This window comes from Hylobates moloch, unplaced genomic scaffold (genome assembly GCF_009828535.3).
Source record: "Hylobates moloch isolate HMO894 unplaced genomic scaffold, HMol_V3 SCAFFOLD_21, whole genome shotgun sequence".
Lineage (NCBI taxonomy): Eukaryota > Metazoa > Chordata > Mammalia > Primates > Hylobatidae > Hylobates > Hylobates moloch.
Window position 1 is genome coordinate 48,313,402 of NW_026652296.1, and position 21,140 is coordinate 48,334,541.

General features: G+C 39.7%; 1 protein-coding gene across 7 annotated transcripts in view; it reads right to left on the reverse strand.

Moving 5' to 3' along the window:
• Positions 1-19,508, reverse strand: part of SPTLC3 (serine palmitoyltransferase long chain base subunit 3) — a 171,557-nt gene extending 152,049 nt beyond the window's left edge. For 6 of the 7 annotated variants that reach the window (XM_058433216.1, XM_058433217.1, XM_058433213.1 and 3 more), the window contains exon 1: positions 19,117-19,508. In XM_058433216.1, the coding sequence (XP_058289199.1) occupies positions 19,117-19,233 (117 nt within the window). In that variant the 5' untranslated portion in view covers positions 19,234-19,508. Of the gene's footprint in view, positions 1-9,340; positions 9,465-19,116 lie in introns of all 7 variants that reach the window. The other variant, XM_058433214.1, reaches the window with a different exon arrangement.
• Positions 19,509-21,140: the final 1,632 nt, after the last annotated feature.

Genomic DNA, 21,140 nt, shown 5'->3' on the forward strand with positions numbered 1-21,140 from the left:
ACATATATGGACATCTTCCTAGGGACAGTCTCTTAATCAGACATCATGTCCATAGTATCTTTTAGGGTGAATTTATGCAAGATAGTGAGAGTGGATAAGAAGTTATTAGATCTTTTGAATCATGGCAGAATAAAAACTTTGGTACAATATAATTCACTTAAAAAAACTCACAGGTCTATGAAATTCTGAAGTCTGATTCCACTGGACTGAATCACCAGACATCAGCCCCTTGAGCTTTCATACTTTGTGAACAGAAACTTCTGGTCCTATTGAGAAATGTATTACTAAGATCTTAAAAAAAAATCACATAACATGGTTCTCTGAGATCTGATATCCATTCTGCCATTATTATTCTAATATGTAAGAAATTCTGGAGCCAAGTTTCCTTAGGACTAATTATCAAAGTAGGTGGTTGAAAAGCATGTCATGTTGCAAGAACCCAAGAGTTCCAACCGTGTCATCAATGCCTCTGCCTTGGGCAAACTCAGCAAAGGAACCAAGGCGTGAATTGACTTGTGTGCCCTTGGTGGGTCTAGAAGTAACCATTCATAATGTCACGTTTTTAAGAATAGAGCTGAGGCTGGTCAAAGACTCAAAAGAAGGTAATTCTAAGAAATATACATCATATAAAATATAAAGATGTGAGGACAAAGGTAAATAATTGTTTAAGGGAGATTTGTAGAAAATTTTGCTATCTGATATGCCATGTAAAATCACTTTGCTGCCTAGCTATAAAAGTCTTAGCTAGAAATCAGTATTATTCTTTGAGGCTTTTAGAATGGCATGGATTTTTAAAATTTTAGTAAGTGATTCCCAAAGCTGTTCCTCTGAGCAGTTTAATAACCAAACTGACACTTTTGCTTGTGTGTGTGTGTGTGCGCTGAAATAAATTACTGAAGAACAGAGGCTCTGATTTTTTTCCTTCCTTCCTGTTCTTATGAGAGGAAGTTGACAGAGTTGTATGCACTGAATAAGGGCTTGACAGGTGTCTGCTGCACCCAGCCCTTGAAGGCATTCCTGAATGTAGAGTCAGCATGTTGGCATTATAATATTATCCAGCTCTGTCTTTATTATCCATGTGGTTTTGATCTCACTTTTCTGAGCCCCATTTTCTCATCCTAAAACAGGTCAGTAGCATTTGTTCTATCTACTTCACAGCATTGGATCACTTCCTGGATGACTGAGGGTACAATGAGATCCTGGATGTGAAAGGGATGTACAGACATAAGGATCATTGTAGTTGATGCTGAAGGTTAAAGGGGTAAAAATTGGCCGTGTTTTATAAAAATCACTGTCTTAATTTTGGGTTCTCCAGAAGTAAACCTGTATAAAAGATTCAAATACAACCTGTTTATTTGGAAGGTTATCCCAGGAAGCACTGTTAGAGGAGGAGAGATGAGCCAGAAAAGGCAAGGAAACCAACGAATAGTGTGCTCTTAAGGCAGTTACCAGTGTGGGCAGCTGGAGCTCACTTCCACTGGGGTCTGCAGGAGACAGTGTAGAACACACCTAAGAATTATCTTTCTTGAAGGGTGAGGCTGCTGGGGTATTTATCATCCAGCTCCCATCAGTCAAAGGTTGAGCACTGCTTCTAGGGGGTGTTGATTCTCCGGTGCTTTTGGCCTGGTGCCCACTAGGAAAGAACAGGCTCCAGTTCCTAGAACAGTGTCTGACATGTATCAGTTTTTCAGAAAGTTCTCAGAAAAACGGCATGGGAATTGGCCGTTGGAGATGAGGCTGTGCACATGGAAATGGTAACCGCCAAGAGCGAAAGTGGACATGGCACCAGCAGGGTCTGCTGTGGTCATCCGAGTTTCAACACTGAACTTTGTTCACACCTAACCTTAATTTCTTAATATTATTATACTGTACTATTCAGTTTGTTTTTATTTGAAGATGTATTGATGTTTTATTCAAGTATATTTCTGTCACTGTGTGTTAAAGGTTTCTGCAGGCCAAGGACATGAACAGACACTTCTCAAAAGAAGACATACACGTGGCCAAAAAGCATATGAAAAAACCTCAATATCACTGATTAGAGAAATGCAAATCAAAACCACAATGACATACCATCTCACACCAGTCAGAACGGCTATTACTAAAAAGTCTAGAAATAACAGATGCTGGCAAGGTTGCAAAAAAAGAGGGAACACTTACTCACTGTTGGTGGGAGTGTAAATTAGTTCAACCATTGTGAATGACAGTGCAGTGATTCCTCAAAGAGCTAAAAACAGAACTACCACTCAACCCAGCAATCCCATTACCAGGTACATGCCCAAAGGAATATAAATTGTTCTACCGTAAAGAAACATGCACACATATGTTCATTTTAGCACTATTCACAACAGCAAAGACATGGAATCAACCTAAATCCTTATCAGTGACAAGTTGGATAAAGAAAATGTGTTACATATACACCATGGAACACTGTGAAGCCATAAAAAAGAATGAGAGTATGTCCTTTGCAGGAGCAGGGATGGAGGTGGAGGCCATCACCCTTAGCAAACTAATGCAGGAAGAGAAAACCAAATATCGTATGTTCTCAGAAGTGGGAGCTAAATGCCTAGAACACATGGACAGGTAGAGAGGAACAACACACACTGGGACCTAACGGAGGGTGGAGGGTGGGAGGAGGGAGAAGATCTGGAAAAATAACTAATGGGTGCTGGACTTAGCACCTGGATGATGAAATAATAAGTACAACAAACTCCTGTGACACAAGTTTACCTACATAACAGGCCTGCGCATATACCCCTGAACCTAAAATAAAAGTTTTAAAAAAAGGTTTCTGCAGGCCAACCAATATGCAACCTCTTGTCATATGCTGGCACTGTTTCACCAAAGAAAGGGCAGAGAGGGACATAAGGCAGATTCTTGCAAGGGTCAATATTAGTAATAGTGCACATTTGTAGAGAATTTCCTCTGGTGCCTGCACTATTCTAAGGCTTTGCGTGCATTATCTTATTAATTTCTCACCACCACCCAATAGGGTAGGCACTACTATTAACCTCATTTGCCAGGTGAGAAAACTGAGGCGCAGAGAGATTAAACTGCTTATGCAAGGTCACACCACCATGAAGCTGGGATTCAAGCTCAGGAAGTGTGAAAGTGAAGCCCTGCTTCCAAGTTTTATGTAATGATTCAGGTTACTAGGGTGATAGGGCTGTAGGGTGAGGTTATGTGATATTAGGAGTCAGAAGATCCTGCTTCCACTACCTGCCAGCTGTGTGGGTGATCATCTGATTTCTTCAAATCTTGGTTCCTTATATGTGAAATTTGAAAGTCTATTGTAAGGATTGACAATATTTAAAAAAGGGTGAACATATAGTAGTGTCCTCATGTATGGTAGCAGTTATTACCTCTATAATTATTTTCTCTGACATGGTGATCTGTGATACGCAGAAAAGGAAGTTTTCTACATGTGGCTCTTATTTTGGGCCATAGGAAAGGAGTGCCTTTGCTTGTGACATGAGACAAATACAATTTCACAATATCGATTTTGAAATTGATACTAAAGAAATTTGCAATAGCAGACATTATTTTAAGGATCATCAAACTATTATAATTCCTGGTCTTTGCTTTCTTCATGTGTTCAAGAAGACAGGGGATGGAGTGGAATTGTAAAGATTACTGAACTAAGTTCCTTTCCTGCTAGAGAGATTATACTAAAGACGAAAAGGAAAATAGCTCCTGATCGCTGTGGAATTATGAGTGTGTAGCAGGGGAATTTCTCTAGAAGACAGCCTTCTGGTGAGCTCTTCCTTTACTTCATTAGATGATGATTTACACATTAGCCAGTTCTCTTCTCCAGAGATTAGACCTTCAATTTTAAGTGAGCAGTTTTAGTTCATCTTTCCACAGTCAAAACTACATTAGGAAACTTTCTCCAAAAAAGTAATCAAAAGCCAATGTAGGTCAAAACTCATTGAATGATATACTTCAGATTTGTGCATTCCATTGTATGTAAATTTTACCTCAAAAGAAAAAAACCTATAGAAAAATATTGAAGTTAATGGTATGCATGCTGAAGGGTTTAGAAGTGAAGTGTATTTATTCTGCAACTTCGTTTGAGATGCATAAAACATATGGATAGATAGATATGTAGTAAACATATAGCAAAATTCTAACTGTAGAATCTAGGTAGTAGATATATGAATGTTTATTTAGAATTATGTAAGGTTTTCCATAAATTTGCAAATGTTTACAATAAAATGGTGGAGGAAAGGGCATTTCATCTAGTGATAAAAAGACAGGTCCTGTGACTAGATTGCACTGCTAACTATATGGTTTATCTCAGGCAAATTTAGTTAACTTTTGCATGACTAAGTTTAGTCATCTAAAAAATGACGATAGTAACAGTATCAACCTCACATGGTTGTTGTGAGGGTCAACTGAGTTAGTATTTGTAAAGTTCTTAGCATGTAGTGCAATGTAAAAGTTTGCTAAATAAAAGTTTTAAAAGTCATCTCATATATGGGTCATTCATAGGAAAACAGATCGCATTTACTTTCTTGGACACTCGACTCTGAGAATGCAGAATTTTATTAGAAGCTGATGACAGCCCTACACACCTTGGGAGATTAGTCATTTTCCCTCTAATCCAGGCATATTTCATCTCCTGCTAAGATGCAGCAGGAATGATCAAGATGAATTAATAATATTTCATTTCTATTTTCATTTTCTTCAAAAAGTTCCACTGCTTAAAGCATGCTCCCTACCTCCAAGCTTGGAGTATGTCATATCTGGATAGCAACACAGAAGCATGTTGCTACCTGGTCACCAAAGTAATCTAGTGATTTTGTGATTTTTAAAAAGGTGGTAGTAAATAGTAGCCATGCTGTCCAACAAAGTTTAGGAAACCTGTGAATTAATTAATAAGAGGTTATATAATTTGAAGTTTACAAAGAAGTCTGTGGATCATATGAGCAGAGCTTTCTTAGTCTTTTAGAGATCTAGGCATGTTAAATGGGAGTTCTTGCAAAGAACAAATTTGTAAAAATAGATAGTCTTTATTCATTCCGTAAATATTATTGAGCTCCTATTACATGTAGGCTCTGGTCTAGGTACTAGAGATTTAGCAGTGAACAAGATAGGAATTCCTGCCCAGGTGGACCTCACAGTCTAAATGTGGAGGCAGGCAACAGATAGGAAATAAATTAATGTGTGCATGCGTGTGTGTTTATGTGTGTAGGTATATGTGTGACTCTGTGTGTGTGTGTGTGTGTGTGTGTGCGTGCACGTGTGCAGATGTTTTTAAATGCTAAAGAGAACAATTAAGCAGGAAAGGGGCCAGGAAGTGGGGGGGGGGGGGGGGTTGCAATTTTAGAAAGCATGGTGACCCTGAGTCCCACAGAGACGGTGCTATGCGAGTGAAGACTTCAAGTGGGAGAAAGGTGAGCCCTGTGGATATCTGGGGAAAGGGTGTTCCAGGATGGGGGATGAGAAGTGCAAATGCAAATGTTGCAGGTGGGAGGACGCCATGGGTGGCTGGCTCCAGGAACAGTGAAGAGGCTGTGCAGCTGGGGACAGAGCAAGCTCAGGGAAAGTAGCAGGAGATGAGTCACAGATTATCTGGCCAGGCTGTGGGGCCTTATGGTCATGGTAAGTATTTTGTTTTTTGCTGTGAGTGAAATGGGAGCCATGGGAAGGATTTGGGCAGAAGAATGACATCTCTGGATTTTATTTCAGCAGAAACACTGGCTGCTGTATTGAGAAAATCTAGTGGATTGTGGCAGAGGGGAGGGGAGGGTGGAAACAGGACATGGTGGTTTTTAAAACATGCTCATGAATTCTTTGCTACTCTTCCCATTAAGAGACAGGCTAGTCTCCTCCCCTTGAACCTGGTGGGCTTGTTTATGGCTGCGTCGATCCAATCCACAGTCCTGGCTTGTCTCATCCTTTGGCCTTCCCAGCCCAGGTGCCAGGTGTGACACTGAGGAGGCAGCCTGGAAAGTGGACCCTCCTGGCCCAGCTTCTCCAGCCCGGCCAGTTGAGTCATCCTAGATGAGGCCCTAGATACCATGGAGCAGGGGAGAGCTGTCCTCACTGTGCCTTTTCTGAATTCATGACCAGCAGAATCCATGAGCATAATAAAATCATTGTTTTATGCCACTATGTGTTGGGTTGCATTGTTATGCAGCAACAGACAGTGGAACACAGATAAAAGAGATGGAGCTCCTGCAATATTTTAGGTGAGAGATAATGGGGGCTAAGACCGGGGAGCTGCTGAGGGAAAGGTGAGAAGTGGTCAGATTCTGGATGTGCTGTGAAGGTAGGCTCATGTTTTACTGAGAGATAGAATGCAGAATAGAATGAAGGAGAAAAGTCACGAATGGCACCAAGGTTTATGGCTTGAGCCACAAGAAGGATAGAGTTGCCATTTATTGAGATGGGAAAGACTGTAAGTGAAATAGTTTTGGAGAGCAGCAGGAGGAAACATCAGGAGTGCAGTTTGGTACATATTAAGTTTGAGATGACTTTTGATTATCCAAGTGGAAAGATCAAGTAGGCAGTCAGAAATGCCTATTTATGCATATACATTTACATATCTATATATATCAAGTAGTCAGTTGGAAATGCCTATTTTATACATCTATCTACTTATCTATGTCGATCTATCATCTAATCTATCTATCATGATGTGTTAGAAATAAAGCTTGAAGTCACAAATGAAATGACACTCTGATAGTTGATTTCTCAGCAAGGCAAAGTTTACTTCTGCAGAAGGGTGCTGCTCGTTAGTTTGGTCACCATGAGAGCACATCAAGTAAAGGAAAGCAGCAGATTTATCCCTAACACACTGGGCTCCTACTGCTGTGTGCAGTCTCCATTGGCTAGAGTTGGACCACACAATCTAAGCTGAACCCAGTTGGCTAACTTGAGACATGCAGGGATGCAGTTACACTGGTGAGAAAACAGTTTTGGTGGGGGTGGTGGTGGTGGTGGGGGTACTGTTGTGGTGGGGGGAGGTGATTTACAGAGTGAGCAGCAGATGCGGAATGTAGGCTCTATAGATAAGACTGAGAGGAAGGTTGTTTCCCAGGGCAAGGAAACACAGAGAGTAAGGGAGTCTGGCCTTGATAGCAGGGAACAAAGGACAAGGAAACTTAAACAAGTTAACCCATTTGAAGAAGAATATCTTACTGTATTTAACATGATGAAACAAGATCAGATCTTCATGAAAGATATGCAGTTGGAAAAGAATAGAGGGGCATAGACTAAGCCTTGGGTCATTCCGTTGTTTAAAGGTCAAAGAGAGGAGGAGGAACCAAGAATAGAAAATGCATAGGAAAAGCTAGTGATAAAGAGGAAAACCAAGAGTGTTATACCCTGGAAGTCAAGAGAAGAATGTGCTTTAAGAAAGAGAAAGTGATTATTTTTCACTAATGCTGCAGACAGGTCAAGTAAAATGAAGATTGAGAAGTCATCACGAGATGAAAGATTTCAAGGGTTTATGACTGTCATTTATTGAGCTTCTACTATATACTGGGCATCGTACTGATTAGTCTTATAATAGCAGTAGAGAAGAAAGAAGTGACTGCAGGCTAATGTTAATAGATAATAATCATTTATTGAGTATCTACTGTATGACTGATAGTTATTGGAGTCTTACTTATGCTATCTCATTTATTCTTTACCATAGCCTCATAAAGAATGGATCAGAGACATAAAGTTACCTTCCTAATATGGCCCAATTAGTAAGTGGCAGAACCGAGATTCAAACCTAGTTCCATCTGATATCAAAGCTAGTGGTCTTTCTACTATCTTTCCTCCTTAAAGAGTTCACATTTTCCTGGGACATCCTAAGGGGTGCGGGAGTGTGAAAAGCTACCACATAAACATCTTTCTGGGGAGTTCAGTTTTCTTCAAAGTTTTAAAAGAGTATATAAAAATAGTTTTACAGCAAAATAAATATTAATATATTATGTAATAAAATGCAAACTTCTAATATAAATGACAAAATATAGAGAAAGGGTCTCACTCTGTTGTCTAGGCTGGAGTGCAGTGGAGCAATCACAGCTCACTGTAACCTTGAATCACTGGGCTCAAGTGATCCTCCCACTTCAACCTCCTGGGATAGCTAAGGCTACAGATACATGCCACCATGTCCAGCTAATTAATTTTCTTTTTTTTCTTTTTTTTAAGAAATGGGGTCTTGCCATGTTTCCCAGACTGGTTTCAAACTCCCAGTCTCAACTGACCCTCCTTCCTTGTCCTCCCATAGCTTTAGAACTAGGCATGAGCCACCACACCCACCCTCTAATCCAATTTTTAAATAAATGTCTAACACACATGGGGCTTGCTGCCTGAATCACTTTGTGTTATGTGTGATTTTCTCTTTTTTGGTGGATCAATTTATGAATCCTTTACCCTGTCTTCTCTGGAACAGTTGATTTGCTGTTTTTTTCTAGTTGGATTGTAAGTGCAGAAATAGCCTAGTTTTATACAAAATTTCAGAGCCAAAGTTTATAATCTGGGGATCTGAGGAAGTCAGGGAATACATACATTCTCTACATAAAAAATTTTGCGGTTATGGACATATTAATTTTCATTAGAAATTATATAACAGCTTCTCAAAGGAATCCTTGAACTCCAAAAGGCTCACAACCACAAGACAGACAAATAAGAGCTGTGTATAACCCATAGGTAAGAGAATAATTAAGACTTGCACATAGCCTTTCGCTTGGGCAACATTTGAAGGTCCAGTTAGACCAGATTTAGAGAACAATCTTGGTGACCAGACTTCATGAATACATCACCTAACGAAGGTTTGTGCACCACTGCCTATGAAATCTGAGAGATGTGGTTTGGTCAATAAATATCACCAGGTCTCTAACACTTTCATGAACACTTGGCGACTTAATATTTTAGATTTGGGTTAGTCAAGGAAATCTAGTGTATGTAGCTGGTCATAAGAGTTCCTCAAACCTGCAGAGTCTAGGGTAATTGTTAATATATCAACTCAGGAAAGTGAAGATGGAAGACTCATCTATCACTTTTTGAAATATAAAGTAAATTAAATCGAGGTGAGCCAAATTCTCTGAGCCATTTTTCCCAAACAAATGAGAAAATAGCATTCTACTTAGGACTTCTTAGCCTATTTCCCACACTCTGTTTGCCTATAGTTTAGAGGTTATAAATTGGTGTTTGTTGGCAGTGTTTTCTTTAAATCCACAGGATTTGAATTTTTAAAAATTAGATGCCAACATTTAGAAATCATGAGACCTCCTTTCCTCAATTTGGATTTCCAGCTTCTTTTAAAAGTTGGAAAAACTATCAAGATGGAGCCTGTTCTGTCTCGTGGAAACACCAGGCCTTGTTCAGTTAAACCCATTCTTACCATCTCCTACTGTCCTACACAAGGCCCAGCTAGCTCCTCTAGGCATTTGCAATCTCAAACTCCGTTGTGCTCAGATGATCTTCAATGTGTCAAAACTCTTCAGGAGAGCAGGATTCAGATGGCACTGTGATAGATAGATGAAGTAGATTGTGGAGGATAATTTTGAGTATTTCTCTGAACTATGCTTGTAGTGTTTTCCCCCCAAAATAGTTAATTTGAACTCCAAATCACCTGGAAAAGATTTCTAATATGGTGGCAGTAGATCTTCCTGTCGTAAATTTATAGATTGTTATACCTTAGAATTCCAGTAAAACTACATTAGTACAGGCCAACTGAGACAAAGGTAGCCATACTTACTAAAAACATTAAGTATATTTCAAAATCAGCATCGTTGACTTCTTGCAATTAATTAGGTTAATATCAATTTACCTCAATAGTGAGAGAAAATTTTTCCAGGAAGCTTTAACCAATAGATAACATTAATTTGTAATTGGCAGATATTAAAAATACTTAAAATATGTTAATTAAGCCAATGAAACACCTGAACACACACACTTTATTGAGTCAACTCTTTCTTCATAGACAATGTAATAAATTACAGACCTCCTAAGGGTTAGTAATTACACTTCAGATTTGGCAATTTTCAAATGGGTGTGCTTTTGCATTGGTGATATTTAGGTTCATTGTCTTTGGCTTTTACAGCCGGACACTCATCTCTGGTTAAGGGCTTAAGCATACAGTCCTTATGCCAAACAAAACAGAAATTTATAACTTATGAAAATGTGTCTTTGCCAATGATTAATAGCAAATTCATGGTCAAAGCAAACTATTTAAATGTAAATATAAATGCAAGCATTGAAAATGGTTCTGAGATTGCACAATGGCTTTCTAGTCATTTTAAGGAAATATAATATCCATGTATTCAGTTTTTATTGCTGCTTAATAAGCCACCAGCAAACTTAAAACAGCAATTATTTATTTGCTCAAGAATTTTTAATTTGGGCAGAGCCCAACAGGGACAGCTGGTCTGTGATCCATGCAGTATCAGTTGCAGCAAACATACCCTGGGGCTGGAAGATTCACTTCCAAGATACATCACTCACACAGTTTAGAAGTTGGTACGGCATCTCAGCGAGAAACAGAGCAAGGATACTTGGTTTCTCTCCTTGAACTTCTTGGGCTGCTTGGGCTTCCTTAAAGCATGGTGGCTGGATTCCAGGAATGGGTGCTCTATGAGGACTGGGTTCAAGCTGCAAGTCTCCTCGTAACTGACTCTCAGGAGTCCCAGATTGTCCCTTCCATCACATTTTTGGTCAAGTAAGTCACTGGGTCTAGCCCAGGTTCAAGTGGATTAGAATTAGATTCTACCTCTCAATGGGAAATACTCCAAAGAATTTGTAACTATCTTTCATCTACTGCAGGAGTGTCCAATCTTTTGGCTTTCCAGGGCCACATTGGAAGAAGAATTGTCTTGAGCCACACATAAAATACACTAACACTAATGATAGCTGATGAGCTAAAAAAAAAAAACACAAAAAAGATCTCATAATGTTTTAAGAAAGTTTATGAATCTGTGTTGGTCTGCATTCAAAGACGTCCTGGGCCAAATGCAGCCTGCAGGCCACATGTCGACAAGCTTGATCTACTGCACCATGTCTAAGATATCAGTATTGCCAGAAAATATTGTACTAAGTGAAGTTTCTATGCAGGGAGGCCATGTACCCTTGAAAAAAGCTCCTGAAAGCCAGACTATCTCTCGAGCTCCGACTGTGGCTAAGTGTGAGTCCACATGACTCAGAGTCACATGAGGTCAATTTTCTTTAGCTTAGAGTTGTTCAAAGTGAGGCATGGGGGTGACTGGTTCACTAATGTGGTATGTCTGTGAGTGAATAACATTGCCTATTGAAAGCGCAGATATGTGACAGTTTGGTGTCATTTGTGATAAGCTAAAATTTTTATTAAGAATGAAAAATCAGGAAAACAAAACAACTCACCATTCTTTTAACTCACACTGACTCTGCCCTTTAAGGCTGTGTCCGTTGGCCCCTTCTCTCTGGAAGTGGGTATGAATCCCACGCCTAACATTATCTTGTGTTTACAGGGGAAGTGTGGACTAAAGGATAAGAACTTAGGTTCTAGGATTGGACAAACTTGGTTTCCATGTCTGGTTTTGATACTTATAAGTTGGTGACCTTGGTTGAGTTACTAAAGCTTTCTGTTTCCTCACCTATAAAATGGGTCCAAAAATAATACCTCATAGGAATGTTGTGAGATGATGAACATAAAGCACTGGGAATGCCTGGCACTTTGAAGAACTCAAGACACGTTAAAGATTATTATAATTATTGTGTTCTTGATTACCTCCCAAAGATTTAACTATAGGCTAACATGCATTAGCTATTGGAGCTTGATGTCTTTCAATATCTGTAATCACAGTGAAAGCATAAGCACCTTTCTTTTTAAAAGTATATTATTGATACCTTAGACAACTGGTATTATGTTCAGTTGTTAAATAAAGGTCTCTAAGCCTATTATCATAGAAAGTAGATAATATCATGGGGTCTTGGACAGTTGTTGAAGTAAGAAGTTATGATAAGGTGGATAGTCTAGAGTTTATGTCCCAGTTTTGTTCTAGCTGTGTGACCTTGGGGGAAGTTATTTATGTTTTCAGAGCGTCAGTTTCCTCATCTATATAAATGTGGCTAATAATATCCACTTTGCATTACTGCTAGAAGAATTCAATGAGGCAAATTACATAGAAGGACCTGGCATGTAGCACCCACCAACAATTGATTTATTAGCTTTACCATTATTATTATTAAACTGATCAAAATAACTAGATTATTCAAACTAAGTTTCAACTTGATTTTGCACTTAATGCATACAAACTGAGAAAATGGACTTTTCTTTCTTTTCTCATGGAAACTGATTCTAGCATATTCCTTTCCTTCCCTTTCCTGACTTCTCTTCCCTTCTTTCTCTTCCTTTCCTTACTCTTTGTTTTCAAATTGTATTTCCCTCATCATAGCTTTTGTCCATTCTTTTCTCTCTGGTGTTTGGCCTCTTTTTGTATTCATTTCTAAAAGTTATTTATATAATCAGAAAATTGCGTTTTATGATATAAATTGTAAACATTTTCCTGGTCTGTAATTTGCCTTTTGGTTATTTCATGGTGTTATTTTTGTTTTGTTTTTGCCATACAGAAATAAATATTTGATTTTTATGTAGTCAGGTTGTTGACCTATATTGTGGCTCCTGGGTATTATATCATAGTTATAAAGACTTTTCCCATGTAAATATTATTTTTAAATTGATATTCTCTTATACTTTAATAGATTAACAATTATACCTATAATATTTATCTATCTGTTCATGTACTAATAGAAGATCATTCTAATTCTTTTGGTGCACAACATGATTTACTAGTTGGTAGTGCTAGTCACCCTCATTATTATTATTTATCATAGTCTTTCCAATTATTCTTGCTTATTAATTTTCCATATAAACTTCAAAGTCATTTGTCTGGCTCAAAAATATGTTTATGTATTTACTGGACTTACACAGAAACTTATAGGTTAACTTAGGTAGAATTAATGCATTTTTCATCCTGAGTCTTCCTCTACATGTGTTGTATGCCTTTCCACTTATTTTCAGTTTCCTTTCATGTCCCTCAGTAGCATTTTCATACTCCCTTCCAATTGATTTTCACTTTATTTAAATCTATTTCCAGGTCCTTCATGTTTCTGGTGCTATTGTAAAGGAGTTTTTACTCCAGTTATGCTTTCCAATTGAGTTTTATGCATTACCCCTTATGACGTTTCTTGCCATATTAAGTTTTAGATTTTTTTATATAGTTAAAATGTGCTAAGCTCTTCATGCTTTCTGGTTTTTCATCTTGCTTGAGTGCAAAGGGAACAAATTTTGGCAATAATATTTACTCTTGATATATCCCTTTTCTCCTTTGCCAAACACAGTGGGTAAGCTCTGTTTATGTTGCTTAACAGCATAATCCTGTCTTGTATGATGATTAGCCCATTAGATCAGGGCTAATTCGTAAACCATGCTCTGAGAGTCACCATAAATAAAGCTTACACAGCTTGGGAGAAACTGTATCTGATCATGCTAATTCCCTTCTCAAACTTCCAGCACTTGCACATATAAATGGTTATAAAAGACACGCTTGGTGCGTCCAGACCTTCTTCCATTCTGGTGATTTCTTAACGGCAAGCACCTGCAGCTCAGCTTGAGGGCTTTCTCTGCCATAGGAGTGTGCTCAGCCCATGTGTGGAAAGTCTACAAGGGCTGAGCATCCCTCAGCTGATTAAGGACCAGAATTGGTTGACATTTCTTCTTTTTTTTTTTAATTTAGACAGCTTTGAGATGAGTTGTACACCATCTCCCAGATGTCCCCGACAAGTCTCAGTCCCAGTTGCCAACAATGGTAACTTGTTCATGAGTGTATCGGCTTCCTTCCCTTCTGTGCCTCACTTCACTGTTTTTCCTCTGTGCTTCCTGGGTTCACCTCCCTAGTAAATTTATTGCACTCAAATCTTTATCTCTGGGTTTGTTTCTTGGGGAAAGTAAACTAAGACAAAGGCATTTTACAGTCTTTTCCCACCTGGTTCTCTCCGTTAAGCATCCTGAACCTCCTACCATGAACTCATCTTTCACTGGCCAAAGGCATAATGCTCTGATATTTTATATCCTTCTAACAGCCTTTCCCTCTGCTGGAATGCCTTTCTATGCCTGTACAACTGGCTACTCTTCTTTCAAGACTTGGGTCAAATGCCTCTCTGAAGCAAGTTGTCTTCCCAGCCTAGGTCAGATACACATTCTTCTGTGTTCCCATGCAAGGTCCATATATTTCTATTGTGGTAGACTATTTCCAAAGATGGTCACAATAATCTCTCCAATCCCTTACAACCTTTTTCAATATGACTTTGCAGCTTCTGTCATGAAAAAAGCAGCATCTGTTTCTCCTCCCCTTGCATCTCAGCTGGACTATGACTGGCTTTGTCTGCCAAATGTAGCAGAAATGTCCGTAGGACATAAAAGAGGTATTGTAGTTTCTATTTTTAATCTCTTAGAAGCCAGTCATCCTGTAAAAAAGCCTGGGCTACTCTGCCGAATAATGAGACCACATGCAGAGGGTGTCCTGGTGAAGTAGACACAAGGTGCTTTGGACAACAGCTGGTACCAAGGTCTGGGACATGTGAATGGGGTCATCTTGGATGCTCGGGCAAGTTGATCTGCAGCAAACACCACGTGGAGCAGAGAAGGGCAATCCCTAGCAGCCCCTGCCTGAATCATGAACAATCCAATAGTTGTTGTTTCAAGCCATTGGGTTTTGGACTGGCTGTTACACAGGAATAGATAACTGTAACATTTACTATAGTACTTACCATTAAACACTATAATTGCTTGTCTTTCTTTCTCATTTATACTGTGAGCTATTTATAAATGGAGGGAGAATACTTTCATCTTAATGACTGCAGCACCTGACATACAAGAATGCTTTATAAATGATGAGCTCATGAAAAAATGCAGATTCCTTAAGGAGTTCATGGAGAAGCCTTGCCACATTGGGGATTGTTTTAAGGAAATAGGAGCCAAGAAGCAAAGGCATTAGAAAAGAACACCAAAGACAGGACTAGGATGAAGATTCAGAGCAGTTGAAAGGGATTTCCAAAACTTTCAGTTTATGAATTCTCCTAGTAATTGGCGAGAATATTGACCTCTGTTTCAATCGGGGGTAGCCCAGGTGAGCCCCACAGACACTGGTACTTACCACGGCTGTCAGGCAGCTACCACTATTTGCAAATCAAACTATCAATCAGTCATTGCTCTTATTCTCTAGAAGAAGTTTATACTACAGCAGAAGAGTAGCTCTACCAGGATATTGCAGGCTTCAAGAGGATATAGAAAGGTGAGGAGAATAGAAGTTCACCTTAAATGGTTCTAAAACTGGAAATGATTTCCGTAATAATGTGGCTTAATCCTTTCTCTTCTTCCAGCTGCTGCTGAGCACCACCTCAGCCACAGCACTGCTTCTCGCTGTCTGCCATGAAGGCTCACTGAATTGAGAAAAGTCTCTCAAAAGTCATATGACCTGTTGTGCCTCACAGCTTTCTGGAATGCTTCACGACCTTTCTTATGCCCTTTACTAGCAACTCCTACACTCGTCTCCGGAGTTCCTTTCCTGTCTTTTCCTCATTTGGCCCTCAGGAATAAGCTCCCTATTTTATCTGCAATTATAATGTCTCAAGGTTCAATTTGAGTCTTCGCGGCTCTGAGAAGCTGTCACTGACCACCCCAACCTGTGATTTCCTAGAATGTACTGAAAAAGGAACTGGCTTTGGAGCAACATGGATTTGGGTTCAATCCCTGGCCATGCTGATTGTGATTCTTCAGAAGTTCCTTGGTGATTTATCTTTCCCCATCTGTATAATGGACAGTATACTACCACTTCATGGGGCTGTTTTGAAGGTACAGGGGATGCCTGCCGGAAGTGCTTAGCCCTTCCTGATACGTAGCAGAACATTGATATTTATTATTATTTTTGCTCTTCTCCAACTTCTAATACTAGTATCTATACCACTCATTTGTCCTCAAGTTATGTCTGCTTTATGGCAGCTCTTGTCCTTGCACTAGCATTTAACTTTGAAGTGATTATTTTAATGTTGATATAAGCTTTCTCCTAACAGATAAACTATAAACTTCTTATTTATCTTTATAGGTCCTAAGAATAACAGATGCTTAATAAATATCGGTGAAAAAAATAGCAATCACTTGTTAGGGCTCATTACCTATACCTGGTAATATTACAACATTCAGGTCAAGAACTCAATAAACCTTGAATTAGAGTAACTCTAATCCCCAAATGTTTTTGTTTTCCAGGAAAGGAATGATTATGAAAACTTTACAATTTTTTTTCATCCTGCAGGTTTAGTTTAAGAGAAGGAAATGCAGACCCTATCCTCTTAAGAAACTACTTCTGGGAAAATGCAATGGAGACACAAGGTCTACCTTCCTAGGTTTTGGTTTTCCAAATAAAAGTTTATGGCCAGGTCAAAAATAATTGCTGGGAATTAAAAAGCGATTATGTGGATAATAGTTGCAAAGTAATTATATAGAATTAAGTAAGGAATAGGAAATTCCTATTCATTAGGAAAAATTTTAATTCAATAAAAATTATAAGAAATATCAAGTTTATAGATTAAGACATTAAGTACGCATCTGTCTGTAGTGTGGCTATGTTCAGGAGGAGGGAGAACAAATCCTCTAGTATAATAGTGTCCTGTTAGAAGTAAAAGGTAGGAGGCCATATTGGGAATAAACAAATAAATGGACTTAATCAGTGATAAAAACCAGTTTTTGTGCATTCTCAGGACATATGAGGTTTAAAGAAAAAAAAAAAAAAAAAAAAACAGGAAAAATAGGCTCCACAAAAGCTCCAGAAAGGAACTCTAGAAGGTTTCTAACAATGGAAAGGCTCTGGTCCTTGCCAGCCTTGAGACTGGGGCAGCAAGCCTGCTGCATGCTGGAGCAGGGATGGCAGCCTACACTGGACCAGGGGGAAGGAGGACTCCTGAGCACTGCCCAATAGTAATTTTCATATTGTTTGTTATGCCAGGGAACCCTTTGTCAATAGAATCTTGTAGGGTCCCTGATGTATAAAAGAGATAACCATGTTGCTGTGTGGTTGCAAATACGTGGGAAGAGAAAGGGTGGGAGGATCGTTGGAGGGGCTGGTAGGATCTTAGATGCTGCAGCAGAAGACCTTAGGCCAGGGAGAACGTGTGTGGGAGACCAGCAGCCTAGGATTCTGGAAGCCATTGCAGATGCTTCTATCCACAGGCAAGGCTTTTGGTCTAGGCCTAGTTTGTTAAAGGGTCCCAAGGATCAAAACTAGTGGCAAAGGAACATGAGAGTAAAGACAACTTTGTTCCCATCATGGAGGGGACAATAAGCCCTCGCTTGCCCTGTTACACTATGATCTCAGCTGGGTTTTTTTTGTTCGTTTGTTTTTCTGAAAAATATTTTTTAAGCCATAATTGAGGCTCTCAATGAAAGCCAATTGTAGCTTAGTGACACCTAAATATGTCTGAGACAACGGGCTCTGGATGGCCCTTCAGGAGGGCAACAGCAGCCTTGATGTTTTCGACTATTCTTAGGCAAGCCTCAGTGTCCAAGGATATTTACAGTCTTGCAGCTGCACTTCATAATGAATCTTTAGAATCCTGGGTTTTATCCTTACTTTGGAGTGGCTGTAACTGTCCGTCTAAGTTTCTAATCTCATACCTCGAATGTGATTATAAAACCAAGATAAAATAAATAAAAGGGAGAAAAGTTAAGAAGGAATCTCTTCCCAGGTGAGATCCCTCAGGGTCAGAATAATCACAAGGGTAAGTAGGTGAATAGCCTGTGAGTTACAGGCATTCCAGAGGCAAGGATCATCTTGAGTAGTGGTCTGAATTGATATTTAGTGATGCATAAGTGGTGGATATTACTGTAATTTCCTTCACGCAACTGACAGGAGTTGATCACCTTCTCTTCACATTGCTCCAGGTTTCAGATCCTCAGGTGGGACAGGCCAGTTCTGAGGTTTCTGATAGACACCTCCCAGGGTTGGACAGTGCCTTTTATTAAGAGGGGAATGCTTTTGGGGACCACAGCTTGTTTACACACAACTCAGGCTCCAGAGCTCCTTTAGCCTCGTCCAGTTGCACACGTGAATGTAATTCACTGAGTGGAGGGCTGGCCCCAGCCAGACCCACCCGTCCTGTGATCTTAGAACAATCTGCCTTTCCTGTGGGTGGATACTTGCTCTCTGGATGATCAAATGATGGAAGATTGCATGGGGCTCCCTGTGCCACTTCTCTTTCCAAACAGAGGCTACCTGTTTGACTACTTGGGCTTGCTTCTCAGGTGGATGAGCTCACTCCTGCTGCTCAGAGCAAAGTGACACGGAGTGTCCTGTGGGGAGTGGGGAATTGCCTTACATAAGGACCCCACAGACCCAGGCTCTCTCTTAAAACAAGCTGACAACTTTCCTCGAGTTCCTCCTGCCTAGTAAACTCTGCAAACATCCCGGTGCAATAAGAGTAAAAAAAAAAAAAAGTGTCAAGTTGGAAAATACAAGTTTGTTTTAAAGATGTTGTTCTGTTTTCTGAGTGCAGTGTGTCACAATGAGCCCTGCTTTCTGAAGTGTTTTGGAAAAGAATGTCTGTGACGTCACATTTCAAAGAAATACTGTGGCCTCAAATCAAGTAGTGAGCTATAACAAGGCTCCACTAAACACCAATAATAACTCGTCTTTCAAACAGAGATGCATTTCTCATGGACCTGGGAAGAATGCCATCTCCACCACATAATGTCAACAAAATGAACTTTCACTTCCTCTTTTTCTTCTGAAGCATGACGGTTGTAGCAGGTCTCTTGGACTAAAATATATGCAAAGAGGTGGAACCTTCATAATTCTTCCCTCCCCGCAAAATGCTTGAGACAAAAGTCTGGTAGGTACATTTGTATTTTAGGGAGCCTGAAGCTGTGTGAGTCTGTGCATGTCCTCTTTTGCATACAGAAGATGTTTTCTCCTTAATCCACACCTAAACTTTTTGGTAGCCAAGCACTTTCTATTAACAGAATCAACAGTCAAAACATGTAAAAACACTTCATAAGATGAACTCTAAGTTAGGACAGCCCAAAATATCTTCACAGAGAAATACTGAAACGTTCAGGTAATTCAGAGAAGAGTAGGGGAGAGTGCCTCTTACCTGGGCTTCTTTCACTATTCCATTCTTCGTGCAGTTTCTGCTTTGTGAGCCATTGCTCTGTTTCTTGTGATTGTGAAGTTTCCCATTGCAAACAGCACCACCTCCGGGGTTAGCCATGGGTGTGAAGTGACAGAGCCCGGGACAGGTTTTCCTTCAGAGGTCTCTGCAGGCTTTAGTTTTTAGTCTGTGAGGGGATGGGATAAAGCTCTTTGGGGCTGAGCCCTTAAAGGAATCTTACCAATCAGGCTTTTCCAGAAGAAGAGCAACAGCCTATCTTTTTGCCAGATCGTTGAAACTAAAACAAATGGTTACCTTTGTACTTCTCAACTCCAGTCAAAATGTGAACTCCATGGCAACAAACCTGCTTCCAAAACTATAAAGGAGATTGTCCATGCCGGCTCCTTCTGGGGACTGAGGGAAGCTGGGGACTGAACACCCAGTGGCAAAGTGTGAGGAGGCGGGCTGGGAGGTGGAGAGACTTTTAAAGACACAAGCACACAGCACACTCACAGAGTCTTCTAAGTAACTGAGTTCTGAGTTAACCTCTTTTTCCCACCCCCTATCTCCTGCGTGTAATTGTGGTTTTTGGTTGTAAACCAAGCTCAAAAGTTAATATTTCTTTTTGTTATAAAATAACATTCAGAGGTGGTTGCCAGGGGCTGGAGGGATGAGGCAAAGGGAAGTTATTGTTTAACGGGTACAGAGTTTGAGTTGGAGCAGATGAAAAAGGTATAGTGATGGATCACTGCACAACAGTGTGAATGTACTTAAACTAAACTGTACACTTAAAAATGATTAAAATGGTAAGTTTCATGTGCTGTATACATTTCCATAATTTACAAATGATTTGAAAAGATTTTTAAAAACCCAATATTCAAAACCAACCTATGTTAAAATCGGTACTATAATAAGGGGGTACCAATCCATTAAGAATTCCAGTAAGACAGATGTTGAGGAGACAGAAAATTTGGTGGCTGCATTATCTTTATCTTGTGACCTTGGGGGAGGTATTTACCCACTTTATGCCTCAGTTTTTCCATCTATAAAATATCTGCTGAAGTAGAAAGAAAATTATGCTGTAGCTTGGGTTTGTTACCAACGCAGGTGTGAAGTGGTTGATGACTGCAGGGTCCCAGTCCTGAAACACATCTGGTTTACTCACTAACTCTTATTCTCTCAATGCATGAATCTTCAAAGCTTTGTTTCTTCCTATCATCATCAAATGGCACGATGACATGATTTGTTGGAGAGTCATTACAACCTGTTGAGTCTTCCCAAGTCCACCCTTGTGGTTTTCCTGAGTCAAGACTTCTTTAGCATCAGACTCTAAGAAAAGAAACCAATTTATTGGTGCAGTAGACAAAAACAAACAATCAAACACACACACACAAACAAAAAGACAGAAATAGCCCCTGTTTCCAGAGCCTCATGTCCTGTACCTCAGCTCCCTTGGACAGGGTTCAGTTCTACTCCAGAATAATGTAGCTTTTGGAGGTGGACATGCTAATGCTTCTCCTAACCATGACTTGCATATGAGGGTACCTGCCTTTACCATCCCAAGGAATGCTGGAGGAATAAGATAAGGCCTGAGGCCAAGGGAAGAGACGGAGTTAATACCAAGTGTGTTCAGCCCAGTTTGTGTCTCAAGTTCAAAAATTTTATTGCATTTCTCTCAACCTTTATCATCAAAGTAGAAGTAGATTTTCACTGGTCTCTCCCTTCCATGGCTGTTTCACTGGGATTTGGCAGCTAAACTCTCATAGGTTTATTTTCTTCTGAGATTGAGGAAATGGAGAGATGAAGAGGTAGAGGGGAGCACTACTGCTGGCCCAACTGCCTCACGTTACTTAGAAAGACAAGTTGAAGAGAGGGCGTTATTTTCCCTGAGCTCTATTGCCCTGTGCAAAGCATTTTTAAATAAAGATTTTTAAATAAAATTTTTTTAACGTTAGATGTCTCTTTTCTTTCTTCTTTTCTTCTTCTCCATCTCTTTCCTCTTTTCACGTTTGTCCTTTTCCCTTTCC